Source organism: Nanorana parkeri, unplaced genomic scaffold, assembly GCF_000935625.1.
Source record: "Nanorana parkeri isolate BGI_ZX_2015 unplaced genomic scaffold, ASM93562v1 scaffold182, whole genome shotgun sequence".
Lineage (NCBI taxonomy): Eukaryota > Metazoa > Chordata > Amphibia > Anura > Dicroglossidae > Nanorana > Nanorana parkeri.
In genome coordinates this window covers 903,477-918,239 of record NW_017306450.1, presented here as the reverse complement: position 1 = coordinate 918,239, position 14,763 = coordinate 903,477, and the positions used below count along the sequence as shown (strand labels likewise).

The 14,763-nt window shown below is 42.7% G+C and overlaps 1 protein-coding gene across 2 annotated transcripts in view; it reads left to right on the top strand.

Annotated features, from left to right (window-relative positions):
* ARHGEF6 (Rac/Cdc42 guanine nucleotide exchange factor 6) overlaps window positions 1–14,763 on the top strand; it is an 89,227-nt gene that overhangs the window by 14,333 nt on the left and 60,131 nt on the right. For both annotated transcript variants that reach the window (XM_018555047.1, XM_018555048.1), the window contains exons 2-4: window positions 2,742–2,825; window positions 8,596–8,680; window positions 11,921–12,048. In XM_018555047.1, coding sequence (XP_018410549.1) covers window positions 2,742–2,825; window positions 8,596–8,680; window positions 11,921–12,048 — 297 coding nt within the window. The remainder of the gene's footprint in view (window positions 1–2,741; window positions 2,826–8,595; window positions 8,681–11,920; window positions 12,049–14,763) is intronic.

Below are 14,763 nucleotides of genomic sequence, written 5' to 3'. Positions count from 1 at the left end.
GTGTTCCTTGTCATTCATACTACATATCACTAGTGTACAAGTTAAACATTCTGGATCCTGAGAGATACAATGTTTGGAATGTACGAATCAGACATCTTCTGGGAGCGTTGTAGACATAATAGTTAAGACATACTGAACATGTGTTACCATTTGTCTGTCTTACAGCAAATTGGTAATCAAATATAGCAGGGGGAGGAAACCTCAGTGCTCCAGCTGTTGTGGAACTACAACTCCCATGAGACATTGTAATATAAACTGACAGCCAGAGGCATGGCTTCCAGAGGCAGAGGCATGATGGAATTTGTAGTATCACACCAGCTCCTGAGGTTGCCTGCCCCTGGAATATATAGAGTCTAGCTTTGCATTAGGATTCACGCACACGGGCACATGAGGTCGTAGAAGCATGGGCATATTTCTGCGCCCAGTATACACAGTTGTAATTTACAACGAGGGGTGTCCATAGCTGTGGGTGGATGGGGTGCTGGTGGTGCACAATAAAAGTTTATTTGGCCGGCGTCCCAGCCCACGGACGTCACTGGTTGCCAGGAGCTGGGCAGGACACCAGCGAGAGGTTCCCTGGTTGCTGGGTGGGCAGATGTGTGTGGCCCTCACAAATCTCCCCGCCTGGTTCTTAGCAACCTGGGACACTGTAGCCAAAATCCCACTCAGCTCTTGTCGACCAGTGACGTCAGTGGTTTGGGTGGTGCACTACCATGACACCGGCCAGAGCACTGTTATTGTGCACCCCCCTGGAACATAACTGCCAGTTTGACCCCCACCCTATGCTAAGGACACCCCTGGTTGTACATTACAGCTGTGTATCCTGGGCGCAGAAAAATGCCCACGCGTCTATGACCTTATGTTGAGGCGGCAGGCAGAGTGGTCTGAAGGGATGCTGAAGTTTAATTGACGAAGCCCAACTCCAGGCAATTTTTTTCCTTCGTACAATGGAGGGAAAAATTTAAACGTCTGTCAGTTTATATTACTTTTGGCGCACCCTTTGATGAACATTACCCTCACTTCCTGTCAAGGGTGTCACAAGAACAGGAAGTGATAAGATATCTTTCCAATCGGGACAAACCGCAGCAAATGCATTATTTATTTAGTAGAGCGAGGACCTGTCAGAACTTGCTCTCTGTGTCTTCCAGTCCCTCACAATCTCTCATTTCTTGTCCTGGTCTCACTGGGGGACTTGTATTAAAGGAAATCTCTCCAATTGGTAAAAACGTGGCAGAAACTAAGAAACAAAATTGCTGCAGTTGAGCTTAAAGTCCAAACGCTGCCATACAACATTTCTGAAGTTATTCCATATTGATTACCTTATTGATTTAGAATCCAGATTCTAGCAGGAATGGGTAATGTGTAAGTGACTAGAACGTATTGATGGTTTAATGCTGGCCATACACTATACAATTACATTGTACATCTATTAGAGCTACCAATACTGTGTAATATGAGGACAGACCTTAAGGCCTTGTTCACACCAAGCGTGTTCCAGGAGCAGAGCAGTTACAGACCGGAGCAAAACTGCGTCCAATGTATTCCAATGGTATTTTTAGCTCCAGCTCACATCGCAGCGTTCCGTTCCAGAGCGGGTAAAAAAACTGCAGCAGGCCCTATGTTACCTGCTCTGGAATGCATGCAAACGCATCAAAAATGCATGCAAATGCCTTGGAACGCACTGAAAGCCCATTTTAAACAAAAAAAAAATATATTTTTTAATTTTACCGAAAACGTCCCAGAACTCATCAAAAACGCGGCACAACCCACTGCACTGCGTGTGCAGAAACTCATGCAGATCTGCTCTGCATTTGGTGTGAGCAAGGCCTAACAGTCCTTTCGATTTGTATCAAATCAGGTCCTCGCACTAGATAGTTAATGGTAAAACTTAAGGAGATTGTACAATCAGATTGTACAGTGCATGGCTAGTTTAAGGCCCCATTCACACTAAGCGACATACCTTTTGAAGCGGATCCGTGTGGCCGGGATAGCGAGATTTTCGGGGCGACAGTAGCGCAACTTTTACCGTTGGGCTGCATTAAAAATCTGTGCATCTGTTCTTTCTCTCCTCCCCGCTGGGCGCTGCTCTGTGTCCCAGTGGGGAGGAGAGAAACTGTCGCAGGCGGTCGAGCGCTGCGGTAGGAGAGCGGTGTGAGCAGCTAGCGTTTCTCCTCCCCGTACCGCTCAGCCTCCTGTGACAGATCAGAGGAGAGCAGTGTGGGGCAGAGGCAGCCAGCGCTGTCACAGCAGGCTGAGCTCCACTCGCTCAGCCCCCTGTGACAGCGAGTCAGGAAGGAGAGCGATACAAGCAGTCAGTGATCGCTGAGTGTTTGTAAATGAGGACAGAGTATGGTTACTAATATTTACCAGAAGCCACTAAGGCCTGGTTCACACCTGAACGTTTTGTAGCGCGTTCAACGCTCGACGAACGCTCTACAAAACGCTCAAACATCTAAATCCCTTGGGGCGTTTTGGTCTCGCGTTTCCATTGGGATACAGCCAAGTAGCCCTCGGAAACGGGCGTTTGTCGCACGGTTTTTTTTTACCGCGAATCGCGGTAAAAACGCGCGACAAACGCGCATATTCAATATGCCTAGGTGTGAACCCAGCCTAAAAACAAAGTAAAAAATAAAAAGATTTAATAAAAGATGAATAAATAAATATTAAAAAATTAAACCTGATATATATATATATATATCATATATTTTTGCATATTTTAACATTTTCTTTTTTCTAATTAGTTTTCAGCAGAACCGAAGAGTGAAGCCGATTGCCTGGAAAATATCAGAGAGTTCCTGAGAGCATGCAGCTCTCTCCGGGTTGAGGTGAGCGTTGACTGTTGCGAGTATCACTTACTTGTGTTACATTATGTATGAAGCTGAACAAGTGATGTGCGGGTAACATCAGAAGCATAGGCTTTGTCAAACTAGGTTAGGGCTTCTGAGTGTAATGCCACCTGTTAATGATTCTAAATGACATCACTGGAGTTTTATACTCACTGGAAGCAAACTGAGAGTTTATTCTGAAATCCACACTTAATATTAAAGCTACTATATAATAAAGGCATTTTCAGTCCAGGCTCAAATAATAAAATGACAAATTCTGCAGTCTATAGATTTCGATGCAGATAAAAAAAGGATTATTAATGCTGATGCATTCATTAAAAATGCAATGCTGTTTAAATGGTGATAAAAAATTCTGTCATCAAAAAATAATGGGAGACCGCCTTTGCTAAACTGTTATGAGAATGCTAGTTCCCTGGTTATCACACTGGTGCTTTGGCTTCAGTGATGTGTGAGTCTGGAACTAGTATAGACATAAGGATTTCCAGCAATTTTCTGAGTACTTAACTCATACACAGGCAGCCAATTAGCCATTTCTTCAGGAGAGCAGCAATGACAGCCCTGCATACTTCCCTCATGGCATAGTCACTTTAAATTTAGCAAAGGCAAGTACTTGAATTTGTTTTGGAATTGGCCTCTTGTAATCCCCTGCACAGAAACATGGACACAGGGAATGGGTCAGATGTGCCGCTTACATATGTGCTGGCTGGAGGAGAGAGCAGAGTGAACAGAGAGCTGACCTAATGAAAAAGCTACTGCTCTTTAATTGTCCAATCACAGGCTGAGGGCAGGGAGGTGACCAAGCTGTAGTGCATAACTGTGGGACAAATAAAAAATCAATGTCACCAACCTGGCTGTTTCACCACAGCCACAGATTTTTCATACTAGCATTTGGACTTTGTGTTTAGCTGTTTGCCTGCACTTCAGCTCTGACTTCACACTTCCCTGCAGTGTTAAATTGATGTTTCCAGAGACTTCTTTTTTAATTCTGTGGTGTGTGGAGGGATCCTTCTTCAACTTCTTACATTGCCACTGCTGATGTGTATGCTCATTGGCTGTTCAAAGTGCCAGTCCGCAAAGTCCTTAGAGGTGGCCGAGTCATGACTTTGTAACATGAGGGGTTACAACAAGACCATCTGGTGGACTCTGATTAATATAAAGGGTGTTAGAAGGGTTATTTTTTTAAAGAAACATTCTCCTCTCTATCCAAAACTAAAACAATGGCTAGAGACGCACTCTAAAGCATGGGTAGCCAAACTTAGGCCCTCCAGCTGTTGTGAAACTACAAGTCCCATAGTGCATTGCAGTGCTCTGACAGCCACAGGCATACCTACAGCAGCTTTCATTGCCTTCTCTACATCCAAATTCCAGGCCGTTTGATAAGAGTTTGCTGCCGCACTCCCACGTCCAACAAATTCATATTGGCTTATAAGGCAGCCCATCATAGGGATTGGCCAAAAGTGATAAGGGGAGGAAAGAAGATGGCAGCGTCAGGGAATTGCCCATTCAGAACAGAACTGCCCACCACTGGTTTGTAGACAGGGCAGTGAGAGTTGCTGTAGGTATTGGAGGTGCTGTAGGTATTGGAGACGTGCACACTTTATACCGGCTAGCAGCTTCTTTTTTTATAAGTAATTATTTTACAGTGTATGAGGTACAATGCTGACATTCAGTTTATTAGTGACATTTTTAGAACATTTAATGGAGTTTTAGTAAATAATACGCTTTCTTTGTTTTGATACCTCACTATTTTTCTCTTGCTACCTCACAATGTACTGTATTTTCAGGTCATTGAGGCTTGTCAGAGGAATTTATGTGATACGGAATCAAAGATATTGCAGTATATTTTGACTGTTTGATTATCTCGACTTAGTTCTTCATGTTCTGTCACGTAGATTTAGAATATTCCACATCTTTTTTTTTTCTACTTTTTGCATTCCTTGCTGGCTGAATTTTTCTGTTTCTTTACAAAATGCTGTATCTACGATCAATTTGGCACAATCAGTCCGAAAACCTTCTTAGAGGATCAGACATCCCAAAATTGATATTTCCATTGCTGGAGATTTCCAATATTACAGTTTTTTTTGTTTTTTTTTAATCTCTTGGCAACTCGATTGATAATATTAAAGTGCCTGAGTTCCTGCTGTGGCCATTATGAGATGCCAGTTAGATTTTGATTTATTTTATTTCTTGGAGAATAACAGTTGTCCTGGAACACACAAAGGTGAATGGAAAACAAGCTACCGTATATACTCGAGTATAAGCCGAGTTTTTCAGCACTTTTTTTGTGCTGAAAAATGCCCCCTCGGCTTATACTCGAGTCAGCGTCTCGAGAACTGAGGAAAGTGAGTACGCTGGTCAGGTTCTAAGGCATCCAGGTTGTCGTATCTGTCAGGAGGTGTTATTGTTATGGACTGCGCTGTAAATTCATCATCAAAGTATCTCGTGTCAATTTCTGAGGTCTGAAAGCTCTATGTATGTGCGATGAACATACATAGGCTTGTTGGCTGCACAGTGACTGCCAGTGATTGGCTTGTCACTGTGCTGTGGGCAGGGGGCGGGTCCGGAGGCAGAAGTGCGTCTCGGTGCAGGCTGAAGAGAAGAGATAAGGTAAGGGGCCTGAATGGAAAGGATAAAATCCTTATGGAAGCAGGATCTGCCCAGGGATTGTGGAAATATTTTATCCTCTGTGTCGGGGGAATGGTATATGTGGAGAGGGGATTTGCCATCTGCAAGTTTCCCTCAGCTAAAAACACCTCACACCAGCTGAAGCTCTGTTTGGACATACAGATGATGAGGAGGAGAACTCCAGTTTTGAAGGATTTTAGCTCTTGTGTGTTAGCTTGGTTGCTGATTGAGCTAAGGTTGTTGTACTTTTAAAGTTACGGTATTTTTGATACCATATTGTTAATGTTGACCCCCTTTTCCACTTACAGAGCTAGGTTATTGTTTTTCTTTGAAATAAATATTCATGTAATTTTATTGGTATCTATCTTCATTTTGTACATTTACCAGTAGCTGCCTCATTTCCCACCCTAGGCTTATACTCGAGTCAATATTTTTTCCCCGTTCTTTGTGGTAAAATTAGGTACCTCGGTTTATATTCGTAATCTGTATCTCTATCCAAAACATTTTAGCTGCCTATGTCTTCACTAGAGAGATTCACCCTCTTTATTTGTCCTGGTGATTGCTGTCACCGGTACAGAAAGTGCTGGCTAATTCAAAATGTTATGTTTTTATTACTGGAACAGTAATGGAGAGAAAATGTTCCAGTGACAACACCAGTTCCGGGGACATCTTTCTAACAGGGGTTTCTTATGACTTTGGAGAGATTTCCTCTTACTGTCTGTTGTGTCTTTGCAACAGGAAGTGAAAATAAATCTCTGCAATGAGACCACAGACAACAGAAAAAACTCCTCTCTATCCAAACTAAAAAAAATGGCTAGAGACACACTCTAAATAAGGGGTAGCCAAACTTAGGCCCTCCAGCTGCTGTAAAACTACAAGTCCCATAGGGCATTGCAGTACTCTTGACAGCCACAGGCATGAGTCCCATAGGCAGATTAATGATGGAATTTGTCGTTTTATTTTTTATTAATCAATTTTTACTTCATATTTGTTACATTACACGTATACATGTTACTTTATATACAGTTGCAATAACCTACAAACTCAGACATATATACACAAATAAACATTAAAACTTGAGCCCATTGGTTTCTGGTTGGTCTTATTATAGCCCCAAACCCATTTCGCTCACTTGTTTTCTCAGCCAAATACTTGTCAAAAGAAAGCCTTATAGAGAAGCTACCATCCCACTATCCATATTAGTTCACCCTTTAGTTTCTTCTTAAGGCTTTTTGTTCATTCATTAACATTCACTAAAGGTCCCTACCTCAGTTGAGAGCCTCCGACAGATCCCCAGAGACCAGAATAATACAAAACAGATCAAATAGAAAAAAAACAAATTGTCGTAGGAATATGTAGTTTCACCACAGCAGGCGGGTCGAAGTTTGGTTACCCCTGCTCTAAAGCTTTTAGAAATAGGGACAATCCCTTTCAGCTAAGGTAAACCACCCAGTGGCCTCAAATCCCACCATCTTTGCTCAGCTTGAAAAGGAAATTGACTCAGAACTGGCTGTTATTTCCCAGTTGAGGGGATTTTTTTTTTTTTTTTGCTGATTTGTGGAATACCAACTTAGCAAATTTTCTTCTCATTATTGATATTTCTATCTATGTCATATGTCATGCTCTCCCACTCCACCCCGCTCAGCCTCCTGTGAGAAGCAGAGACTTAGGATGGAGTGCGGGGAGGAGACAGATGTGAGCTGTTACAGGAGGCTGAGCCGGCAGTGTGGGGGAGGAGTCAGCTGTCAGCCATGTCAGAAGAGGCTGAGCTCTCAACCCCGCACCACCGGCTCAGCCTCCTGTGACAGCCAAAGGAGTCACTATGGAGAGCGTTTACAAGCACTCAACGATCATACTGTCCACGACATGCTTGTAAGTAATTGAGGACATAGTATGTTTACTGTTTCGGTGCACCTCTAGTTAAAATGTAGTGGAAGGTTACTGTCACATCTTATAGCATATTATTAATAATGATAAGATTGTCATGTTTATTATCAGAAATGACATGTGTAAAAATTCACACACTTACCTTTTTTTGTGAAAGACCATGACACAGTTGTTACTTTTAACTGCACATGATGTGACCAGACAGTCTCATTCGGCTACTAAATATTTGAGGAACACTGCATTGTTTCTAAATGAATAGGCTGTTGTCACCATCAGGAACATACTTATCTGCATAGATGATAACAGCATAATGTAAACAAAGTGAAATCAGGAGAAATGTTACTATTACAGTACCCACTGTATCATATGACCCATAGATTTAACACGTTATTGTATGCAGGTGACTGAGGTTAAAGTATGTGTAAATTCTTAGGCTTCATTCACACAGAAGCGCTTGTGTCCGCGCGCATTTGGCCGTACAAATACGCCCTCAAACCACTCTAAACATAAAACAAAATGCAAGTTCATTGTTAAAACTTTTGCGGCGACCACCTGGTCCGAAATCGCGCATCCCACGAAATAGTACAAGCACCATTTTATGGCGGATATTGCACATTCCGGCTTTAGTAATAGCCACAAATGCGCAGAATGGGCACATATGTTAAAGTTTGCGTGGTTTCGTTCCGTGCGAAAAACTGATCGGAAAATGCTACCACTATGTGTGAATGGAGCCTTACAGTGAACTTTGCTTGTTTGCTCCCTTTCGGTCTGTTCAATATACTTGAAAGCCTTTTGTTATATTTTTTTATAAGTGCAACAAATACTTTTTGATCCTGCCAGAAATCTTGTGAGCTAGTAACTTCCTGTGCAGGTATTTATACAGTTAAACCACAAGGTAATTGTACTTTACTGGTATTTTTAGTTTACATAATTTGTAGTAATTTACTATTAAATAATTACTACTATATAATATATATCTTTATAGTGATCCTTTTGGCCAGGATCTGGAGTTTCAAGCATTTACATATTCCTAAAAGGGAGTACATGAGCTTTAAAACAAGCCCTCACTAACATCCGTAGCTGCAGGAACTGTGGATCAATTCATTCTCAAAATTCACAGCAGAAACACTGCTGAAGTAATTTACTGCTGGTTAAGAATGTGTGCATATTTCAATGTCTATTATCAAGTTTGCATTTCCTCTAATTTCAGTATTGAACTTTTATCTCTGTTCTGCAGCTGTTTGATGCAAATGACCTCTACACTGGTGAGAATTTTCCTAAGATCTTAAGCACTCTTTCTGCAATTAACAGAGCTACTGAAGGTAAGACATATGAACATATTATGAGACGTGTAGGAGCAGCTTGCATGTACTGTTTACAGTAATGTGTATCCAATTTAAAGACACTCAGACTTCAGATTCTTTCATTTTCATTGAGTGAGACAATCCAGACACTATTCCTTTTTGGCTGTCAATGTTTGCTCTTGCTTTATATCATTTCTCACAGTAAAGGATAGTACAAAGATTTATTTCACTTTCGTCTGAACAAAGACAATTGTTTGTCTTTTTTGTGATTTCAAAGGAACGTTGATGGTCATTTTAATTGACAGCTTGTGCATATTCCTATGGACATGGTCACCTTAGCTTCAGTATCATTTTCCATGAGGTTGTGGTACATCTCATTCTTCTCCCAGAGTGGATTTCCATGTTTGCAGTTACATTTGATAAAACCCCATTATATGTTTATTTTGTGTTCTTATTCACACAGCGTGCCTAAAAATATATATTTTTATAAACATGTCTTACCTGTCAGGACCTGAGCATTAACACACAGTGCCCCGAAGGCTTCAACCCTTTGTTAGGACAGTGTTCAAATTTAGTTTACAACTTATAATTAATTCTGCCAGTACAGTGCAGACAGGGTTAATTAGAGGCAAAAGGATAACACATCCCCTCCCTAACATGACATAGGGGGGAAGATCAGTATGGTTTTAAGGAAGTAGAAAGCACTTAAAGTAAGCGGCAATTTTTAAAATATTTTTTTTAGCTATGCAATGTAAATGGGAACATATAACATATATAAAGTAGGTCAGCTCAAAACATAGCCGCACACCACCAAATCTTCAAATAGTAAATCCAATATTTATTTGTAGTCCAAAAGTGCATACCACAGACATGCTTCCCAATACAACAAGAGGCTGCTTATGCGTTTTACCTATAAGGCTTAATCATAGAGGTACCATTGATTAAGGTAACTTTTTTATCCCATAGTTCTCTTAAAGATCAATGGAGGACATATACTAGCGTCCTCCTGTGACCCAAAGCTCAGTATATAGCACGCTATATACTGAGAGCGCCGCAGCGAGGACGGATCCCGACTATACTGTCGAGATGCACCGAGCTGGCTGGCTGACAGCAGGCTCTGCCTATATAGAGGCAGAGCCAGCTGTGCTCACCCCCTCCCCCATCTGTTCCTCCAGCCAGCGCTGGAGGATTTGGAAGGGGGGGAATCCCTGCTGGGAGCGGTACTGACAGTCACCGCTCTCTGCAGGGAGATGATTGGGATGTGAGCAAGCGACGGTATGTGTGATTGCTCACTTTCCAATCAATAGAACCGACGTGTGACAGTTTCAATGTCACGCGTCGGCTCTATCTATGAGGCTTTGTAAAAATCACTCTCCTTATAGTTCTCCTTTTAAGCCTTATCGGTGAGATGTGCAAGAGGACTCTTGTATTGGGGAGCATGTCTGTGGTATACAGTATTGGATTACAAATAAATATTGGATTTACTATTTGAAGATCCGATGGTGTGCAGCTATCTTTCCAGCTGAACTGATTGAAGGTGAACATGCACTTGTTCTGCCTGCACCTGTGGGATCTCTGTGATGGAGATGCAGCCGGAGAATTGAGGTGGTGAGATTTCTCTGTGCACTTTATATATAAATAGGTGTTATCCCAATTTGGCTGCAAAAGTGGAAATACACTTTGTTAGTCATATGGTAACAGTTTACACACGTTGGGTCTCTCCTCTTTACATTGTTCATCTTTCTTTTCCCCTTCTATTTTCTCTCTTCCCCTTAGTTATTCTAACTCTGTCTTCTCTTTTCCTCTCTCATCTTTTATATTGCTCTTCTCTTTATTTCCACTTCCTTTTACACCATCACTATTAAACAGGTCCATGAAATTCAATCTCACAAAATAATGCATGCATTGTAAGTGCGAATATCTTTTTCCTCATTACATTTTTAGAATCTTTTATGACTTTTTATGACTGTGACATTATATATGATTGTTTCTTTACTCTTACCTAAAGAAGAACTCCAGGCAAATATAATCTTAAAGGAGAACTATGAGGCGAGTGCTTTTCACTCACCTCATAGTTCTAGCCGACCTGTGACAATGAGACTGTCACAGGTCGGCTCAGTAGATCGGGAGGTGAGCGAACACATACCGGCGTTCGCTCACCTCTCGATCCTGTCACGGCTCTCTGCCGTGACAGGGGAGGGGCTGGATTCGCCGCTCCAATCCGCCAGCGCTGACTGGCGGAACGGACGGGGGAGGGGGCGGGTACAGCTCTAGATAGGCAGAGCCAGCTGTCAGTCACACAGCTGGGCGCATCCCGGCACAATTGTCGGGATCCGCTTCAGCTGCGGCGTCTCAGTATACCGCGAGCAGCAGCTCGCGGTATACTGAGCCTAGGGTGACGGTAGGACGCTGGTTTGTGTCCTCCCGTTACCCTAAGGAGAACTATGGGGAAAAGCCTTAACCCCATAGTTCTCCTTTTAACCCTTGCAGTGGGGCAGCCCCGTACAGCAGGGGATTAAGTGCTCCTTTTGCCTTGAGAGCTAAAATAACCGAGATATACTCACCCTAACTGTGATCCTGGCTGGCTCTTAGACTAGTCCCTTCAGTCTGCCTCCTCCACTCCAGCGATGGAATAGTTATTTTAGCTCCCTAGACAAAACAAGCAATTAAAGGAGAACAATGAGGAGAGTGAAAATCACTCATCCTCATAGTTTGAGCCGACATGTGACATTGAAACTGTCACACGTCAGCTCAATAGATCGGGAAGTGAACGAACACATACCGTTGTTCGCTCACTTCTCGATCATCTCCCTGCAGAGAGCCGTGACTGACAGCCACTGTTCCCTGCAGGGATTCCCCCGCTCTGATCCTGCAGCGCCGACTGGAGGAACGGACGGGGGAGGGGGCAAGTACAGCTGGCTCTGCCTCTAGATAGGCAGAGCCAGCTGTCACTCACGCAGCTGGGTGGATCTCGACAGTAATGCCGTCCCGGCTGCGGTGGTCTCAGTATACCACGAGCTGTAGCTCACGATATACTGAGCTTTGTGTCACGGGAGGACGCTAGTATATGTCCTCCCGTGACCCTTAGGAGAACTATGGGGAAAAACACTTACCCCATACTTCTCTTTTAAGCCTTACACTGCAGGGGTAGCCCCACTGCAAGGGTTAAGATTTTATTTGCCCAGAGTTCTTCTTTAAATATAACTGTGATTCAAAGCACAGTTTGGTATTAATATAGCTTGCATATTTCCTTGACAGAACAGGCGTCGAAGAGGCCATGTTCTCGAACCCCCTCTCAGTCGCATAATTTTGCTTCCTCATCACAAATAAATCCTCAGGGAACAGACCGCTCATCAAAAGTTCTAAGAAGACCGTCAAAACCTGTGGTATGTTCTTGCATGTGAGCCTTTAACCAGTGATGTAAATAATGTATCTAATGTACTGATTTGTTTGGTTGGAGATTAGCATTGCACGCAGAAATACAGTGCTTGTTGCCCACTCCTGATCATAAGGTCCAACGGTTATATCATTCTGAATGGCTCAATGCACACCAGGTTCAGGCAAAGCTTATGCTGCAGGGCGCCATTGTAGAATTAAATCTAAGCTCTAGGCAAGCGGCTAAATACAAGGATGACATGCAGGATATACGAGACGATTTACCTAGCAAAGAATGTCTTCCATTATCAGACTTATGATGAGTGCTGAGTGTAAAGGAAACCTCCAGGCATTTGATTCAGTTCTGCATCTGGCGCCTGTATTTCAAAACATTAGGTTTAGCCGCCATTCACACCTGACCAATTTGTTGCGCGTTTGCTGCAGCTTCTCTCAAACGTATATAAGCTATATGCTGAAAACGCATGTCACCAGTGTCGCAACAGGTCTCCTCCACCTAGCAACCTCAGGTCTGTGAACAAAATGGAGGATTCAGAAGTGTCAATGCTGTATGTGGAGACTTTCATCCGCCTGTTAAGGGCCTACAAAAATCTCCTTGACCCCAGTGATGCCCATTACAAGAACCGTGGCTATCAGCAGATGGCCTGGGAAAAAATTGTGTGTATAGTGTTCCCGGATTGGGAGTTTTGATAGCACAAAACACCACAACACCACACAGAAAAAACAGAAAGCGGATACAAGGAAGATGATGATCATTTTTTGTATTGGCCAAAACAAAAATGCCTGAAGCTTAAAAGCACATGGAAAAAGGTTTTAATAATACACATTTGGGTGGAAGAAAAAAAATGCTTAAAAATCACCCGAAAATGTCTACATTCAAGTGTGAATGCGGGCTCCATGTTGTCAAAAGGGCTTAACAGAAAAAGTTATTAAACCGTACAGGTTTCTCCTATACAGTTATGCAGTAATGGAACTACTGACTGCATTACTAGCATGGGGTATTTGCTTTTCCTACATTTCAGAGGATTTTTTAAAAGGAGCATCATTTGGCTTTGGGAGTAGTTGTAGGGATATCTTGTCACTGGAATCCTAGACCGTTTAAAAAAACAAGTAAGTGATTCAGCATACTGTTAACCATCCACAATAGTTTAATTAAATAATATAATATATGCATGTCTGAGTGGACTTGACCTATAAATTGCAGGATCCCCTTTCACACTTGGCCTTTTTTTTGTAGGAAGTCTTCTCAGCGGTTCTGAGCAGCATGCACTGTGCCACTCATACACTCAGCACTGTACACACTGCCAATTGGTTCTATACCGAAACTTGGGAGTTTGTTTAATGGTGCTCTCCTTTTTTGCACTACTGATGGAGGATAATTTTCTTTGGGGCCAGTTACTGACATTTGGAGTAATAACCAATGGCTTGAATCATTTACTGGCTTCTTATAGCTCTCACAGATCTTGTGGTAAATGTTAATTTGTGCCTCCATCCCTTGCCACTTGGGTGTAACAAAGTTGTCACATCCTTGTAACTGGTCTTCATAGTTATCTGCCTTTTGTACATTGAAAATAATTGATAAAGGAAACCTATCTTGAGATACTCATGGAGAGTGTCATTGCTGACAATTCCTTGTGAAAATGCTAGCTACCTGGTTGTCATCCTTTCTAAGTCTCTAACCAGGAACAAGTTTAGAGTGAAGGAATTCTGACACACTCTTTTTTTGCACTCATTTATAGCATGCTTGTACCAGGCCTGTGACTCAAAACATATTGTCACCAGGCACAGCCAGGCAATAAGCAGTTTTTAGAAGAAGGCTAGAATTGGAAGTCCATGTATTTGACTCAAACACACTGAGCTAAATGGATCAGAATCTTTATTCAACCTTAACAACAATGTAACTATATTTACTTTTCCCGTGACAATGTCATTTTAACAGGAGGATAATTTGGCTTTGGGAATAGTAGTGGGGATATCCTGCTGCTGGACTCCTGGGGAGTTTGAAGAAGTAGGCTATTCATGACGCTGTTAGCCATCCACAAATGTTTCAACTCTGGGTGGACTTGGCATTGTAAGTGACTGTACAAACAGTGCACTAAAAGAGCCCTTCTTCCTTTTAACATGACAATAGGACTAAAATGTGGAGGCTTAACCCCTCTCTCTTAAGTGGCCCCGTAAACTTGCACCAACTTCAAAACTGTTTGTCCACCTATTTCGCTTTTGGTGATGCTCCTGATTACGCTACTATGACACAATGGGAGGAGCACGGGTGTGCAGGGCCGCCATCAGGGGGGTACGGCCGATACTCATGTAAGGGGTCACGAATCCCTGCGTCCAGCGGGTCACGAATCCCTGCGTCCAGCGGGTCGATAATCGCTAATCCCAGAGTCCATCGGGTCGCTAAGCACTGAGCAAAATTCATTTACTCTTCTGCATTGGTGTATAAATGTATTGCTGGGATTTGTAGTCCCCCTACTGCCGGTGCAATTGTGCATTAGAGTGTAAGCTCCTTTGTACAGAGACTGATATGACTGTCTCAGTGTTCTCTCTACAGCATTGCTGTAGAGAGAACACTGATGTATATAGCCTTGGCTGCTCGCTTAACCAGTTGACATCCGCGGTGTTAAACCCCCTTCCCATCCAGGCCATTTTTCAGTATTCAGCGCTGCGGTACTTTAACTGACATTTATTCCGTCATGCAGCGCTGT